This window comes from Podarcis gaigeae (genome assembly GCF_964106915.1).
Source record: "Podarcis gaigeae genome assembly, chromosome: 1".
NCBI lineage: Eukaryota > Metazoa > Chordata > Lepidosauria > Squamata > Lacertidae > Podarcis > Podarcis gaigeae.
This window is the reverse complement of record NC_139678.1, coordinates 126516418-126532544: the sequence shown is the minus strand read 5'-3', so window position 1 is coordinate 126532544 and position 16127 is coordinate 126516418. Positions and strand designations below refer to the sequence as shown.

Sequence of the window (16127 nt, the reverse complement as noted above, 5' to 3'; positions counted from 1 at the left end):
AAACTTGGCACCCCTCGACTCCACAAGCTCGGGCGATGCTATAAGAAAGGGGCTCTTTACGTATGTAGGCTTTGTATGTGCAACTGGCGCATGGAAGAGCCTACACCCGTCCGTGTGTAGAGGTCGATTCGCACCCATGTGCTGAGGTTACGGGGTGGGCCAGTGTGCTGGTACCTGCTCCCGTCTTCTCAAATCCAAGCAACATAATTTTGAAGGTGTGGATGGGGCTTTTGAGAAGCAGAACTTCCATAGTCCAGCATTCCACCCTTTCTGCATCTTGGCTATGCCTGTGCTAGAATGCTGGCTTCTATTATGACGTAAATTCATTTTGTCTGTCTGGTGCAAAAGTCCCCGCTTTTTAGACGTTTCTTCTAAACAGTGTGCCATGGTACATGCCAAATCCCAGATTTTTGGGTGGCTTGGAAGTACCTTGATTATCATCAGATCCCCAAGCAAATGTCCTCCCTTCAATTTTTTTCCTTTGATGGAGCCCAGCGTCTGATTTGGGTGCTGTTTGTGCCTAATTTCAGCTTCCTAGCTAGTACTAGAATAACAATCACGTTGGGATAAATGTCACTCCTCTTCCCAATTAAATCTATATTTGTACATCGGAATTTACACTCTGTTCAGAAGATGGAGGCCTTGCCTATAGACCTGTGATCTTGAGTGTGTAGCCCCAGAACTATGAGGTCCAGATTGTGAGCCCTAATATTTACTTTGCTTTAAGAACTACTCTCAAAGCCCCTATTGCATACATTCTAAGTCAAAAGGTGTGAGAAGTTAGTTGAGCAATGGAAAGATTCCACTCCCAACCCATTTTAGTTCCTTTATGTCAGTTCATCCACATACCCCTTCTGGATGTCCTGCCGGCCCACCTGCTAGATTAACGTGACTCAAATTTTAGGAGTCAGTGTCTTTGGCCATACTGCAGGCGTTCAATTTAGTATGTGGCAAAATGAATTACCGGTACATGCCATGTAGATCAAATGTTCAAATTATGTGCAAAGCTAAGTTGCTTCAGGTTGCAGTATCTACTATTTCTAGTTAATTGCAGAACCTAATTTTCCATTTTTATATAGATGTTAATGAGAAATCAGAAGGCATCTGAAGAATCAACGGTTAATCAGTACCTTGATGTACATAATTTAATTCCTTGTGGTGATGTGGTACGTAGATTAAGTATGTTCACATTATTATTTTTCCATAGAATTTTCCTTTTTACAGGAGATACTTTACCTGTTAGTTACTATGAGACTGCAAATAAGTTTTGATGACTAAGCTAGGGAATGAGATTTTCTTTGAGAAGTTGCCTTACTTTCTCCTTTCATTAGACTGTTAATACCTTCTTACAAATACTAATAGCCTGGTCTCAGATACATTGGGTTAGCATACAGTATATGCCTGTGATGCAGTTATAGAGGCACTGGTGTAACTTTGTAGTGCTTCATTGTGATTCTCATAGTGTTAACCTAGCATAGAGCTTCAAGTCTTGGGCTGGAAATTGTATGAACAAGTAAGCAACATGGGTAACACAAGCAAGTACATTTTTCTTCTGCTTCTTGGAACCTAAAAAGAACTTAGCCACATTTGGTGTTGTTTTAAAAAGTAAAACTGATGTACACCACCACCTCATGCTACAACTGACATTAGAAAAAAGCTTCCATTAGTGCTCATGAAAAATCACCTCCATTTCGTGGCTGCATTTGTTCTTATGAAAAAAAAAGTGTGTGTGTGTGTGTGTGTGTGTGTATGCAACTCCCCCATTTACATATGTTCGGTATGTGTGCGACTGTGCACACGGGCCTATATTTGTGACCGAAAAACTTCACAAAAAGTGGCACAACAGGGTGTTTGTGGTTTTTTTCCTGTGGTGTTTCAAATATATGGTACGTGATTTCACTGATGTATGCGTTGTCTCAGAATGTAAATTGGGGGGTGCCTGAAAAGAAGGCAAGAGTATTGAGATGTGGCACAGACTAGTATCTCAAATTAAGAAGGACATGATGGTTGAATAAAACCACCTAATGTGAAGGACCATCTTTTTCTCTGTTAAGCGTGGAAGTACGTACAGATATCAAGAAACATGTTGATGCACCAAATTTCAATATGAATTGCAGTTCTAAATGAGGTCTGACGTACCTGAAAATTCCATAAATCCCAAGGCTGAAATCTTATGCTTACTAAGTCCTGCTGAACACAGTGGTACATACTTCCAAGTAAATATGCAGAGGAGCATGCTTCTATCTTGTCATCATGTTGGAACATAAATCAGTGAGCTTATCTTATCACATACACCAAATGCACAGAACACTGAAGCATTTGATTTCAGGAAAAAACCCGTAGATAATTCCAGGAATTTGCCCTATACCTTAAAGCTTGTGTGTAACTGCAATGTGCTTTTTATAAGTTGTGGTTTTAATAAGTTAATTTAGTCATAATATAACATTTCATATTCTAATAGAATGGCTTGTTGGCAGTTAGTGTGAAGCAGTGCAAAGATTTCACCCCCAAGTGTATCCTTTTTCTGTTCTATTAACCCTGCAGTGGGAAGCATCTGGTAAGCCTATTTAGATCTTTGATGATCTCTGGTGAGCTAGGGACAAAGGTGAAAGCTGTATCCTAGTTCTGCTGGATCTCTCAGCAGCATTTAATACCATCGACCACGACATCCTTCTGGACTGTCTACAGGAGCTGGGGGCACTGTTATACAGTGGTTCCGCTCCTTCCTCCTGGAGTGCTCAGACCCCTGGGCTCTCACTTGTGGGGTGTCTCAGGGTTCCTTCTTCTCCCCCAAGCATTTTAACATCTACATGCAGCCGCTGGGGTTTGGACTGGGTGTTCATCAGTATCCAGATGATACCCAGCTCTACCTCTCTTTTAAATTGGAACCAGTGAAGGCAGTGAAGGTCCTGTGTGAGTATCTGTAGGCAGTTGAAGAATGGATGGCGGCTAACAGATTGATGTTGAATCCTGACAAGACAGAAGTACTGTTTTGGGGGGACGGGGCAGGTGGGTATGGAGGACTCCCTAGTCCTGAATGGGGTAACTGTGCCCCTGAAGGACCAGGTGTGCAGCCTGGGAGTCATTTTGGACTCACAGCTGTCCATGGAGGTGCAGGTCAATTCTGTGTCCAGGGCAGCTGTCTACCAGCTCCATCTGGTATGCCAGATCGGCGGGGTATTGATGATTAGGATGATGATGATAATAATTATAATAGTAGTAGTAGTAATAATGATAATAATAATAATAATAATAATAATAATAATAATAATAATAAACAACTAGGGAAATGATGCATAGGAAATCGCTCCCACAGCACCACTGCTCCAGTCAAATTTGGAGCCCCCACAGATACAAACACTGGGAAATCTGAACATGGATCTCTCTCTATATGTTACCTGCTTTAACATTTATTCCCATTGCTGTCAACGAGACTTGTAGATACAAGCTGCTAACTAGATGTTGTAACTTGCTGCTCATAATTTTCCTTAGCACTATTACTCAATGCACATCTTCCTTTTATGGTCACTTGCTCACCAGAAAGATTTATGCTTCCTTAACATGAGATTCTTTCAGTTGATGTTAAACATGACACCTACTTACTGATTCGCATTAGCATTGATAAAATCATGAAATGCACAAATCCCCAAGTCTTCCGACCAAGCAAGAAGCAAATTCCGATTACTTTCGGAGACGTGAGATATTTTTCTCTGAAGGTATGTTTCTGCTTTTCTTGTACTTCCATCTTCTTAAAGCTACCTGTCTGAAAATCTTAGTAGCTATTATTGATAGAACTGCTGTGATGTCAGAGAGGTCATAAGTGTGGGGAAGTGACGGAGGTCAGGATTCTTGTGCTTTTATTCAAGGCTGGCCCAAGATGTTTTGGCAACTGAGACAAACCACAAAATGACGCCTCCCCACCCACCAGGGAAGAAGCGGGGAGTGAAGGTTTACATCAGGAATGGGTGGGGTAAAGATCTATATTGGGAACAAGGGGGGAGTGAAGATCTGCTCTGGGGACAAGTGGGGAGTGCAGCGGCAGCAACAGCAGGTCATGCATTCCTTGTAGGCCAGATCTGCTGCCCTGCAGATCCTGCTACCAGAGGTGGTTGTTTCACTCTGTCTCATGGATGGCCCAGCCCATGCTTTATTAGTTGTGCAGAAAAGGGAGTTCCAGGAGGTGTGCCTTGCATAAGAAACGCCACCTTCTGAAGTACCTTCTGCACAGCTATTAAAGGTGTAGCGGTCCTGTGCTCTTCTCTTGGCCACTCCATAGGGGAAGCTTGGAAGCTTAAGTAGATAATCTTGTTTGTTTTATTTCACAACATAAATAGGATGGGACTGAAAAGATGGGCATGCAAATTTTTCGACTGGACTGTCTAGGTCAGCCAGAATTTGCGGACTCCTGTTTTTATTCTGGAGGTGGTTCCTGTGATACCTGTACTACGAAGGCTGTTGCAAATAGGTTACATTTCCTGTAGCTTCTTTTAGGAGTAAATTGTACTCAAGTTAATAGGTTTACCCCATGTTTTGTTTTTCAGGTTCCAAAGCAGAAAAGTGATCCTAGGAATAGGATTACTTTAGAGCTGGTGGGCTTTGATGGTCCAAAAGACTTTCCAAGGCTCTATGGGAATGCAAACATGCATCTTTATGAAGTCATTCGAGTGAGTATAACAAAAAGAGATTCTCTTATATGTGGATTATACAGGTTATGCTTCGAAAAAGAGGACCATAAATATGCATGAAATATTAATTCCTGTTGTAAAAACATTAATCTCTGCTAGGTGTTTTACATAATCAGAATTGATAAGTTATGTAACACTTTCCCTTAAATTCAAATGCATAAAGGTTCCTTCTTGCTAAGTCTTTCAGTCACTTGGTCACAGTGCAAGATTACTACACTTCTCCATTCCCCATTTGCTGCCAGAGTTTAGGTTCTAAAATTCTAGCTGGGACATCCAAGTCTTTAAGGCCGAATTCAGCTAATTATTCTTGTCAGCAGAAGCCCATGCAAGGATGTCTGCTTGCACAACAGTGCACTCCCCAAAGAAGATTGGTTGGGTAGGTGGGTCTGGAGAACCTCTGGAATAGTGCACAGGGTGAGGAGAGCAGGCATCATTCAGTTTGGCAAGCCAAAATGCTTACAATGATGGAACCGTCAGAAGAGTGTGACTTTTGGAGACTTAATATTGCCTCCAAATTGAGGAGTGGTACACCTCTGAATAAGGCATGCTTGGTACAAGTAATAGGGGGAGGCTTAACACTAGAAGACCGCTTTTGAAAACAGAAGGCTAATTTTGGTCTGATCCAGCTAGGCTCTTCTTTATACACTTAACAAACAGATAGCTCACTCATGGTTGTGCATATGCACCAGTTTGTGGAAACCAACCATTTATGTGTCTTGTAGTTTAGTCGTGTCCGACTCTTTGTGACCCCCTGGACCAGAGCACACCAGGCATTCTTGTCTTCCACTGCCTCCCACAGTTTGGTCAAACACATGTTGGTAGCTTCGAGAACACTGTCCAACCATTATGTGTATCTGAGTTACAAATGTGGATTCATAATCAGAATATCCAGAATTACACCTGGCAATTGCACTCTTTTCTAAACCTGTGGCCTTTCATTTGGAAAGATTTGTTTCCCGAAGGCCTTTAGGGAGGTATTCTTATATGCAACAGCCGCAGCTCGGACTTTGGTGGCAAAGGGGTGGAAGGAACAAGAAGCCACGACAATCACTGACTGGCATTACAAGCTACAAGAATTTGCTGAAATGGCACAGTTAACAAATACCCTGAGAGGCAATTCAAATCAAAAAATTATGGAAAAGTGGGATAGATATAAAACATATGTTCAAAAATACAGTAAAGGTTTGCTGTCTATGCTAGCATTTGATTGATGGAGTGAGACTGAGTTGAGAAAAAAGACTAAGAGCACATAATGATATAGGAATGTATTAGATAAAATGTAAAGAAATATACAATAATAAGAGTACATTCGTTTGTAAAAAAGGAATATACAACGGGATAGACAGGAAGGCTAGTGTGTTGGTATGTATATGATTTGGGGGGGGAATCTTTTGTTTTTTCTCTTGGTTCTTTTTTGTTTTGTTTTGTTTCATTTTCTTTCTAGGTATATAAAATTTGTATATAATTTTTGTATACATGTTGGAAATTATAGTAAGTCCTGTAATGTAATATGACAACGTTTACCAATGTAGTATAAGAATGTTAACAAATAAATAAAATGCAAATTCAAAAAAAAAAATATGCAAAGATTTGTTTCATGGTCTTTATGTAGTGAACAGTAGAGAAGCTCTCAAATTGTTTGTATTCTTCTCTCCCATTCAGAAACAGTCCTTCATTGAAACATGTGCTTTTAGAATCAGAAATATGGTAAGACATTTTTGTTAATTGCATATTGCACGATGGTTGTAAAAAAACCCACACAACCTATCTTAAGTGCCTCGTCTAATTTGAACTGCAGCTTTGTAATTGAGGGAAAGCTTCAAATCATTGCACTGAGGATATGTGAGAGGGAAAGAGAGAGACTTGATTAGAGCTGCTGTCTATAAATCTGGATAATTGAAAGCGAAGCCGCAAGGTTTCTGCTGATTGTGTTTCAAACCACTCTGGATTACTTGCTGCCAGTCAGTGTAATAGACATTACTGAGCTAGATGGATCAATGGTCTGACTCAGTATGAGTCATCTTCCTATGTTCTTGTGACCTAGTAAATTTCAGACCCAAGGGACCAAACTCTTCTGTAGCCCTTTTTTCTCTGTAAACATGAGACCGACTTGATTAGAAGCTTTGTGTTTATAAGCAGAGGAGGTTATTGGTAATGAATTTTTGTGCTTATTTTGCTTTTACTGGTGTGTTCATAATTGTAAACAGCAGCACAGGAACTCACGGAGACAGCAAGAAAATGAAGAATACTATTATAGTCACAGCCTTATTTTTTACTGCGTATGTATTTTAAAAGGAGTAATGTCACAATCTGTTGTTCAATATTTTTAAACCACGTTGTTGAACACTTACATTTTAGAGGTTAGCTTTCTGTGGGCTGTGCGCAGTATTTCACCTTTCAGAAACTCCCATCTATCTTGGACTCCCTTCTCTTTGAGTATTTCTGACACTGAGATCTCACCCAGTAGTTCCTTTTTGAAATCAGCCTTTGTAAAGTTCAGAGTGCATACCCAACTACTCTCAGCCTTCCCTTGTCTGTGTATAATGAAATCCAAGAAGATATGATCACTTCCTCCCAAAGTTCCCAGCACTTCCACTTCACTGATCAGTTCCTCCCTGTTGGTGGGGACCAAGTCCAGGATAAGATGATCCCCTTGTTGTTTCTTCCACCTTTCCTTCCTCGGGTGCTTATGCAAAAGTTTCCAAACCAACATTAATGCAGCTTCTTTCTTTGGGTCCTGGCTATAAGGATGCAGAACTGAGCTTGTTATTACTATTTCTGCAAAGTTTTCCTTTTTGTTTAATTGCTGTTTCAGTGAAGGACTTACTATGGATTTTTTTAAAAACTCAATAATTCTGTTCTTCTTATACCTGTGATCGTTTGCCATAAAATAACTTTAAATTGAATTTGCAATGAGAATTGTTATGCTAAGAAGGGATTTCTATACCTACAGGTGTTCTGCACAGCAGAAGTGGAATATATGTTCTGCTATGGATGTCTTGGATATGGATATTCACATCAGGTCTTGTCTCTCTTTGCTGAAGTAGATGATTTTAATTTGAATCACAAGGCTGAAAGGGACCAGAATATCATGAAGCCTAGCACCCCGCCCATGTACTGTAAATTACTTTCCAGCCCACAGGTCAACTCACAGAATATTATTTGTAGTGTTTTATAGGCAGAGAGTGAGCAAACGAGATTTGCCATGCTAAAGATTGCCATTCCTTAAACAGTTCCAGATGGTTCAGTAGACATCCTAGGGAAGATTCCTCCTCAGTCTCATATTAATGAGTGAATTCAGGAAGCACCATCAGGTCTATGCTATCCAACATTCTGCCTCTTAAAAATGTTTTCTAACCTAAACTGCCTGTGGCGATCACACAGGGCCCCCGGACGTTTGACGGTCTATTGACCCCGTGCCACCACTGTGATTGCTTTCTTCGCTGCCACCAACCCGTTTCTCCTCACGGGTAATCACGGAGTCCAGACAGTTGTTAACATTAACAAATAATCAAGTTTATTTATAGGCATGAACAAGCTTATGGTTTCAGTTAATTTTCCTTGGCAGTTTCTTAATCTTAGTTCCTTAACTGTCCTATGCGTTCCTAACAACTTCAAACTGATTATTCCAACTATCTATCTGACTCCATCTAACAATTCCTCTCACCCTTTCACCACACAACTCGACCAACCCACAGACTTAACCTCCCTCTTCCTTCTTCAACTCCCAACTCTCAACTGACTTTCACACAACTCTCCCTCTATCCCTAACTCTTCCTATCAGTTTCCACTGGCCAATCACATCACACTCATTTTAACCCTTTTCTTATGACCCACCTAGGAGGCAAACGCCACACTGCCCAAGTCTTTTGTTTGCTTATTTTAAACAAACTTCTGATTGTGTATTACAAAATGAGGCAAGGAGACCTAGCAGTGCAGTATAATTTTACTGTACAGAACAGAGATGAAAATGAGACCTGTTTTTCAACAATAAAAGGTCCTATCAAGGTGGGACTAATTCATTCCCAACTAGTCACAAACTGGAAAAGCAAAATGAATAGTGTACACAGACACTTAAAGGGGGGTGATTTCTTTCTCTAATGAGCTAATCATGCCCAGACTGGATGGATGAATGATGGCATTTGGGGTATAGCCGATGTATATTTATTGAGAAGTCAGTGGTCCTCATGCATGCATGTCTTTTGCAGCATCTATACGACGCCATTGACATCAAAATGACAGTCCATTTAATCTGGGTTGACCCTTTCTGGAGGAAATATGATAAGGTTTTTAGTTTAATCCACCCAGTTTGCCATTTACCATGTTGCAATATCTCAGTGACATGTTTGCCATTTAAGCCCCTATCTGGACGCCACTCTTGCTTTTTGAGACAGAACTTTCAGCTCCTTTCAAGCCTCTGTTGAAGTCTACGTCTACTCTTCCCCGCTTGCCATTATTTCTGTCTCCCATAGAGACAGCCAGATAATAACCCATGAAAAGGGTCTACAATTCCATAACAGCTCCCTGTGAGTAGGAACAGAATTGCAAGAATACTTCGGACAATGAGTAGCTATAGAAACTTTGCCTGTCTCCCATGCATAATCAGGGGGTAGAGAGTCTATTGGAGGTCATGGAACATAATCTGAAGTACCACTTTATTCTATGTTTTATTAGCTATCTCAGCATTCATTCTTATTGATTGCCATAAATGGCTTTGTTTTGCAGCTAAAACTGCCAGGTGCGGATCCTGCAAAGGCTGTGGCATATTCCATGTTTCTGCGGGTTCCCCCTCCTGAAGACAGAAGAGACAAAATAAGGCAACAATTCTTGACATCTAACTAGATTTGTTTCAATATGTAATGGACTCTGTTTTATAATGCTATGCATACAGTCAGTCATATGTTTTAGAATCGGACCCACATGGTGATATCTAATGTTAGCCGTACTTAGAGTAGACCCATTGATTTAAGACCACTGATTTCAATGTTCCTACTTTGAACATTACTTAGCTGGATATCACCCATATGGCTTTAGATGTATGCAGATATGAGGGTCTGTTTACATCTTACGGTGGAAATGAGTTCCCATTTCAAGTTATGGGATTCCAATGGGATGTATCCAGCTAAGTCATACATTGAAATCAGTGGATCTACTTTGAGAATGACTTGGTCAGATACAGCACAATAAATATTCTGTCTCACACACTCTCCTTTCATTATGTATATGTGAGAACTTGGGAGGGTGCAGTTCTTGGGCGAAACACTAGCAGCACTAGGCAACCCCAAAGTCTGTGTGAAACAAGGGTTTACCTGAATGTTGCCACGGAAATTTCTGATGTATTCTAGCTTTGTCTATCATAAAATCTTAACTCTAGAACACTTACCTTACATCTGAAAACTACCAGATTACTACACCAAACCAGGATAATCTGCTCCACAGGTGGGGCAAGGCTGCTGGTGTATTTTGCCCACAGAGGCTTCCCCTGTGCCCCACTTTTCTTTTTTCCCAGCTCCCTCCCCTCTCTTACCTCTGGCTGCTGTGTGTCTGTATCTGTGTGTGAAAGAGTGAAGGGGGACAGTGCATGTAAGTGCAAGCCCACTGCCCATTGCCAAATGCTGCCCTTAGCTCACCCCCGCTGCCTTCGCAAAACAATTTAAGCCCATAAGTTACAGCACAGTGTGCAGCAGCCAAGCTTCAGAGACTCTTCCATGGGCGCTTCCAGGCTGTTGCTATTTTTGAGTGGTGTATCAGCAAAGGGCTTGTACACCTTTACCTTTTGCCCTGCTCTTTCCAGGGACAGGCCCACACTTTAAAACTCTGTGTCCAAGCGCTGTGTTTTTGTTTTTGCCCCAGAGCTTTCCCCACAAGAGCTTCTCCCTGCTCTTTAAACTGAATTGGAGCAAACAGTGATTCAGGTTTTCCATGGATTGTTGTTTGCTCCGATTCAGCTTTAAAGAGGGGGTTTTTACAGGGAAAGATTGGGGGGGCACTTGGACATGGAACTTTGCAGCGGAGACTGTGCCTGGAAAGGTAAGTGTGGATAAGGTTGTGCGATTAAAGCAGAGTTTGTTCTTGTTCAAAACAAACCTTCTCCCCAAAATCTGACTTTGTGATACAGATAAATGCAGTGGAAAGTGAGGATAACATTTGCTAGATGCAATGCCATATAACCTCACTACAGACAAATCAAAATGACTGCTCAGTAAAAAGCTGTTGTTGTCTAGGCTCCTCACAGACTTTGTGCTAACAAATCAGGATGAATACTCAATAAACAGGTGGGCTGTGTATAAGTTCTGGTTTATATGGTTCCAGTTGGTGGCTGAGGGAATAGCCACATCCCAAGGTTTTATATTTCACACAAGACTCCCCACTTGTGTCCAGTGAAAGAAACCTTTTTTGAAAAGTCCTTACCTGGCTTCCTGTTTCAGCATTTGGCAGCAGCGCTTAATGGATGAAGTTATGTTTGTCAGCAAAGAAATGAAATTCCTGTCTAACTTTAACCTGCAGTCATGAGACATCAGACCTCCACAAATCTGGTAGTGTCAAAGGAGCAACTGCTCCCTGCCCTCCATGAGCCATGCTGTACCCAGACTGTTGAGAATTGCATAGATTCAGCCACACACCCGTGATCTTCAAATTGCAGAGCACTCAGGCAAAAAATTTCTTCTTGCCTGTTCCAAAGCTTGCCTTAGCATGAACCCTAATATGCTCCTTTGCTGAAACAAAAAGGATATATATAAACCCAAATAACCTTCCCTCCTCCTTAACATTTTTTACTTCTGTTTTTCCCCCCAAAAAATTATTGGTTTTCACAACATTATAAACAAACAAACACATAAGACAAACATAAATCATAGCCTTATTGAAAATTATTAACATTGTTAAGTGACTTCCTCGCTTCCCCTTGATTGAATTTCATTGCATATCCTTTTAACGGTTTTCCAAATCACAGTTCTTATAAAATTTAACTTAAACATTAACATCCTTGAATCTTCACATTATGAAATTAAACATATTAATTCATCACTTAACATAAATAAAATCCTAAGCCAATTAAGTATCTGCAAGCTGTTTTCAGTTAATTTGACTTAACATATTTAACTAAGTAATCATTAAATTTAATCCACTCTTCCTGATATTCCTCCTCCTTCTGGTCGCGGACTAACATTTTTTACTTCTGAATCAAAATTGTATTAAAACTTATTTTTCTTGCAAATATAGGGGACTTCAGCAACAATGGTGACCATCAGAGTAGCAGCCCATGTAGCAGGGTGAAGGGAGGGAATATTTTCATTGTGATTATCTCCATAGGCAACATTTGAATGCCTTAGTTTTTCTTTTCTCTCCCCCCAGCAATGCCATCAAGCCACTTCGCTTGGATTACCCTGCATTCTTATCTCCAGACTTGAATGTTTCAGTGGCAAAGATTCATCTGGAGAAACCAAAACCTTCAGAGCACTACAAAAGCCTTCAGGAGGCTTTGCATCAGCCACCCCGAGAAAGGCAAGGACGTAGGCAACAGGTTTTTTTTAAAGTATATATTAATGTATCTAACATTTGCTATACAGTGAGAGGGGGGGAAGTATTTGATCCCCTGCTAAATTTGCCCGTTTGCCCTCTGACAAAGAAATGACAAGTCCATAATTTTAATGGTAGGTTTATTGTAGCTGTGAGAGACAGAATAACAACAGGAAAACCCCCAGAAACCCAGAAGACAAAAGTCAGAGATTCATGTGCATTATAATGAGTGAAATAAGTGGTCCCTCAGAACTACATTCTGGAAATAGCCCTCCATGCAAAAGTGGAACGATCTTGGTATGGGTGCTGCCATCCAAGAAGCTGAACCCTGTTCATAATAATGATAATAAATTTTTATTTATATCCCCCCCTCCCCAGCCAAGACCAGGCTCAGGGCGGCTAACAACCAATAATAAAAAAGTTGATTAAAATACAATTTTAAAAGATTAAAATACGACATTAAAACATTAGGATGTAGCCTCTTCATAGGAGGAGAAAGGAAAAAGAAAGAGGGGGAGGGAATCAAACTGATTCTGAGCCAAAGACCAGGTGGAACAGGCCCTGTGGAAAGAAATCAGATCCCGCAGGGCCCTGGTCTCATGAGACAGAGCATCCCACCAGGCCAGAGCCCGTTTTGAGAAGGCCCTGGCTCTGATTGAGGCTAATCTAAATTCCTTAGGGCCTGGGGCCTCTAGGGTGTTGCTATATATGGACCTTAAGGTCCTCCATGGGGCATACCAGGTGAGACGGTCCCGTAGGTACGAGGGTCCTAGGCCATGAAGGGCTTTAAAGGTCAAAACCAGCACCTTGAACCTGACCCTGTACTCCACCGGGAGCCAGTGCAGGTTGAAAAGCACTGGGTGAATATGCTCCCATGGCAGAGACCCCGTGAGGAGCCTCGCTGCAGCATTCTGCACCCGCTGTAGTTTCTGGGACAGCTTCAAGGGCAGCCCCGTGTAGAGTGAATTACAGTAGTCAAGCCTGTAGGTGACCGTCGCATGGATCACTGTGGCCAGGTCAGGGTGGAAAAGGTAAGCAAACCATGGTCAAAGGCAGCCAAGAAGCCTAGAAGAATTAATAAGCTTGCACTTAGGCCATCCTTTTTGGGCAGCCTGTGCAGTTTCTGTACCGAGGCAAGGCATTTGAAATTCGATTGAAATGGTTCCAGATAATTTCATGGAAAAGTGGCTGGCGATGGCTGGGATTTCTGATCTGATATTATTGATCACAGCCTTTCTTTAATACATGGTAGGTTTATTTGTGAATAGCATCCTCTAACGTTTTCATCTATTATCACAGTTGGAAAATACTATAGGACAGTTAATCTGAGGCTGCAAGCCTAGCCCCGGGAGCAAACCCCATTAAATCCAGTAGAATTTAGACGTGGTTAGGAAATCCAGTAGAATTTAGACGTGGTTGTAAATTACCAGCCGCCTTATCTATAAACAGTTAAGTAAGAGCAACCAAAAAATTGGCTTTAAAACAGATCTGTTCCAATAAACTCAGAAGTATTGGTCTACTTTCCCTCCAGGTAATAGCTTATTGCAAGATTGTGAAGTGAACTGGTAGTTGCAGTAGAGTTAAAGGGGGCTTAGTTTCAGCTATTTCAGTTTAACTTCACCACGGATTGTATGAACATGTAATGTCATTTTTTTGTTATCTGATGGCAAAGAAATATGCATATTAGATAGTTCAGTACTATTAAACTAATCCCCCCTTGCTCTTTAGACTGGAGAAACTGAAAACTGAATATCGGAATCTAAAAACATGGCATGAAAAGGCAGATTATTTAGATCAACTGATCTTAAAAAAGGGACCAAAAATAAAACCAGGCCAAACAAAGGTAATTTCCTTTTCAAAGAAAGAAAATAATGTGCAGCTGACTAGGGGCAAAACCTCATGGGAAAGGCAGTTGTTTATTTTTGATTTTTGTAGAAAGGGGAAGAATTATTATTTATTACGAAACCCAAAAGCAATTGCAGGCTGCTGAAATGGGAAGTGGAGGCCTTTTTTTTTTAAGTATTAAAGGTTTTCTTGAGTTACAAAAGAACATGCACTGTCTCTGTTTCCCTTTCATAGAATCTTTTCTACAGATCAGTTATATTCAATGCGAGACACTAATGTTATAGATAGTATAAGGTTGGGGAAGAAGATTGGTAGTTAGAGAAAAGGAAGGAAGGGTTGTTCAGCACTTTCTCCTGCTATTTGTTGACTCGGAGATCCTGCTCACCAGCTTTTCTCCTTGTGGGCGAATAGGTACAGTACCTGAGAGGATGAGAAAAAATAGAACAGCCCTGCCACATGTAGGCCTCCAGAAATCCCCTGTTAAAAGTACAGGAGCCCAGTCATCTTCTGCAGTCGGCCACCCTAATTAAGAGTCTCCTCCAAAGTGCTATTTCCCTTTCCCATTGCATTTTTATAGCTTCCTATCCAGGATGCGGGTGGCGCTGTGGGTAAAACCTCAGTGCCTAGGACTTGCTGATCGTAAGGTCGGCGGTTCGAATCCCCGCGGCAGGGTGAGCTCCCATCGTTCGGTCCCAGCTCCTGCCCACCTAGCAGTTCGAAAGCACCCTTAAGTGCAAGTTGATAAATAGGTACCGCTTTATAGCGGGAAGGTAAACGGCGTTTCCGTGTGCAGCGCTGGTGCAGGCTTGCCAGAGCAGCTTCGTCACACTGGCCACGTGACCCAGAAGTGTCTTCGGACAGCGCTGGCTCCCGGCCTCTTAAGCGAGATGAGCGCGCAACCCTAGAGTCAGACACGACTGGCCCGTACGGGCAGGGGTACCTTTACCTTTACCTTTATCCAGCACGACAAATCACAATTTGATTTAATTGTTAAGGCTGTTAAGTGGCAATCTTGGAAACAAGGCAGAATTCCGGTCCCAATGCTAATTATCACAGGAAGGAGAATGGTCTGTACTTGCAAGCACTGTATGCCTATTTCTAACTCCTCTCCTCCCTATCAGGTATCTCGCTTCAAGGAAGCTGTTGGGAAAATACAACGTCCTCAAGCATCTACGGCTTATACCTCCTCAGGTTTGGTGAACACTCAAATGTTTTCCTATTCATCTTGAGCAGAGACTAGAAGGGCCAGTGGGTTAATTTTCTAACCTTTACAGTGCAGCATATACAGTGGTACCTCGGGTTAAGTACTTAATTTGTTCCGGAGGTCCGTTCTTAACCTGAAACTGTTCTTAACCTGAAGCACCACTTTAGCTAATGGTGCCTCCCGCTGCTGCTGTGCCACCGGAGCACAATTTCTGTTCTCATCCTGAAGCAAAGTTCTTAACCCAAGGTATTATTTCTGGGTTAGCGGAGTCTGTAACCTGAAGCGAATGTAACCTGAAGCGTATATAACCCGATGTACCACTGTACTGGTATTTGCAAAAGTTCCAACGCTCAATATTACCTTGTGTGAAAATGGGGGAGGGGGGAGAATTGCCCCATGGCTGCTGACAGAAGACGTTCAGTCCACCAAGTTCCTCCCCGGAGGTCCTGACCAATTGATTACCATATTGTCACTCAAGGTGACAGCATGGAGTGTTTGAACACTGAAAAGGGACTGCTTTTTAAAGAGGATGCCTATGAACTTCATTGTACTTATGAGTTCATGGCGCATAACCATAATGTGCATTTGCATTGAAAAAAGATCCATAAAGCATTTATCCAGCATAAGGAACTTGGTGGTCTTGCTATGCAACTAGTATTTCCTTTTTTAGTTTCTTACAATATAACTTTCTAAAAATTTCTCCCGCCACCTGCAGCTTCAGAGGTAATGTCTCAAGAAAACATAAGATCATTCGCCGGAGAAGACATAAAGGTGTGTGTTATTGATAGATTGCTTCATAAAATTACACCACTGTGGTACCCCTACAGCTAAAGAGGTTACTGTCAATCACACTCCCACATATTTTAGGAACTATA

At 41.5% G+C, this 16127-nt stretch overlaps 1 protein-coding gene across 3 annotated transcripts in view; it reads left to right on the top strand.

Moving 5' to 3' along the window:
- Window positions 1-16127, top strand: part of C2CD6 (C2 calcium dependent domain containing 6) — a 37566-nt gene that overhangs the window by 3066 nt on the left and 18373 nt on the right. For 2 of the 3 annotated variants that reach the window (XR_014556445.1, XM_083703757.1), the window contains 11 exons: window positions 1080-1166; window positions 2462-2513; window positions 3577-3716; window positions 4542-4664; window positions 6348-6392; window positions 7639-7707; window positions 9411-9502; window positions 12039-12188; window positions 13932-14046; window positions 15170-15239; window positions 15968-16023. Coding sequence is in view for 2 of the 3 variants with exons in the window: in XM_083703757.1 (XP_083559883.1) it covers window positions 1080-1166; window positions 2462-2513; window positions 3577-3716; window positions 4542-4664; window positions 6348-6392; window positions 7639-7707; window positions 9411-9502; window positions 12039-12188; window positions 13932-14046; window positions 15170-15239; window positions 15968-16023 (999 nt within the window). In the remaining variant the exon portion in view is untranslated. Of the gene's footprint in view, window positions 1-1079; window positions 1180-2461; window positions 2514-3576; window positions 3717-4541; window positions 4665-6347; window positions 6393-7638; window positions 7708-9410; window positions 9503-12038; window positions 12189-13931; window positions 14047-15169; window positions 15240-15967; window positions 16024-16127 lie in introns of all 3 variants that reach the window. The other variant, XM_083703758.1, reaches the window with a different exon arrangement.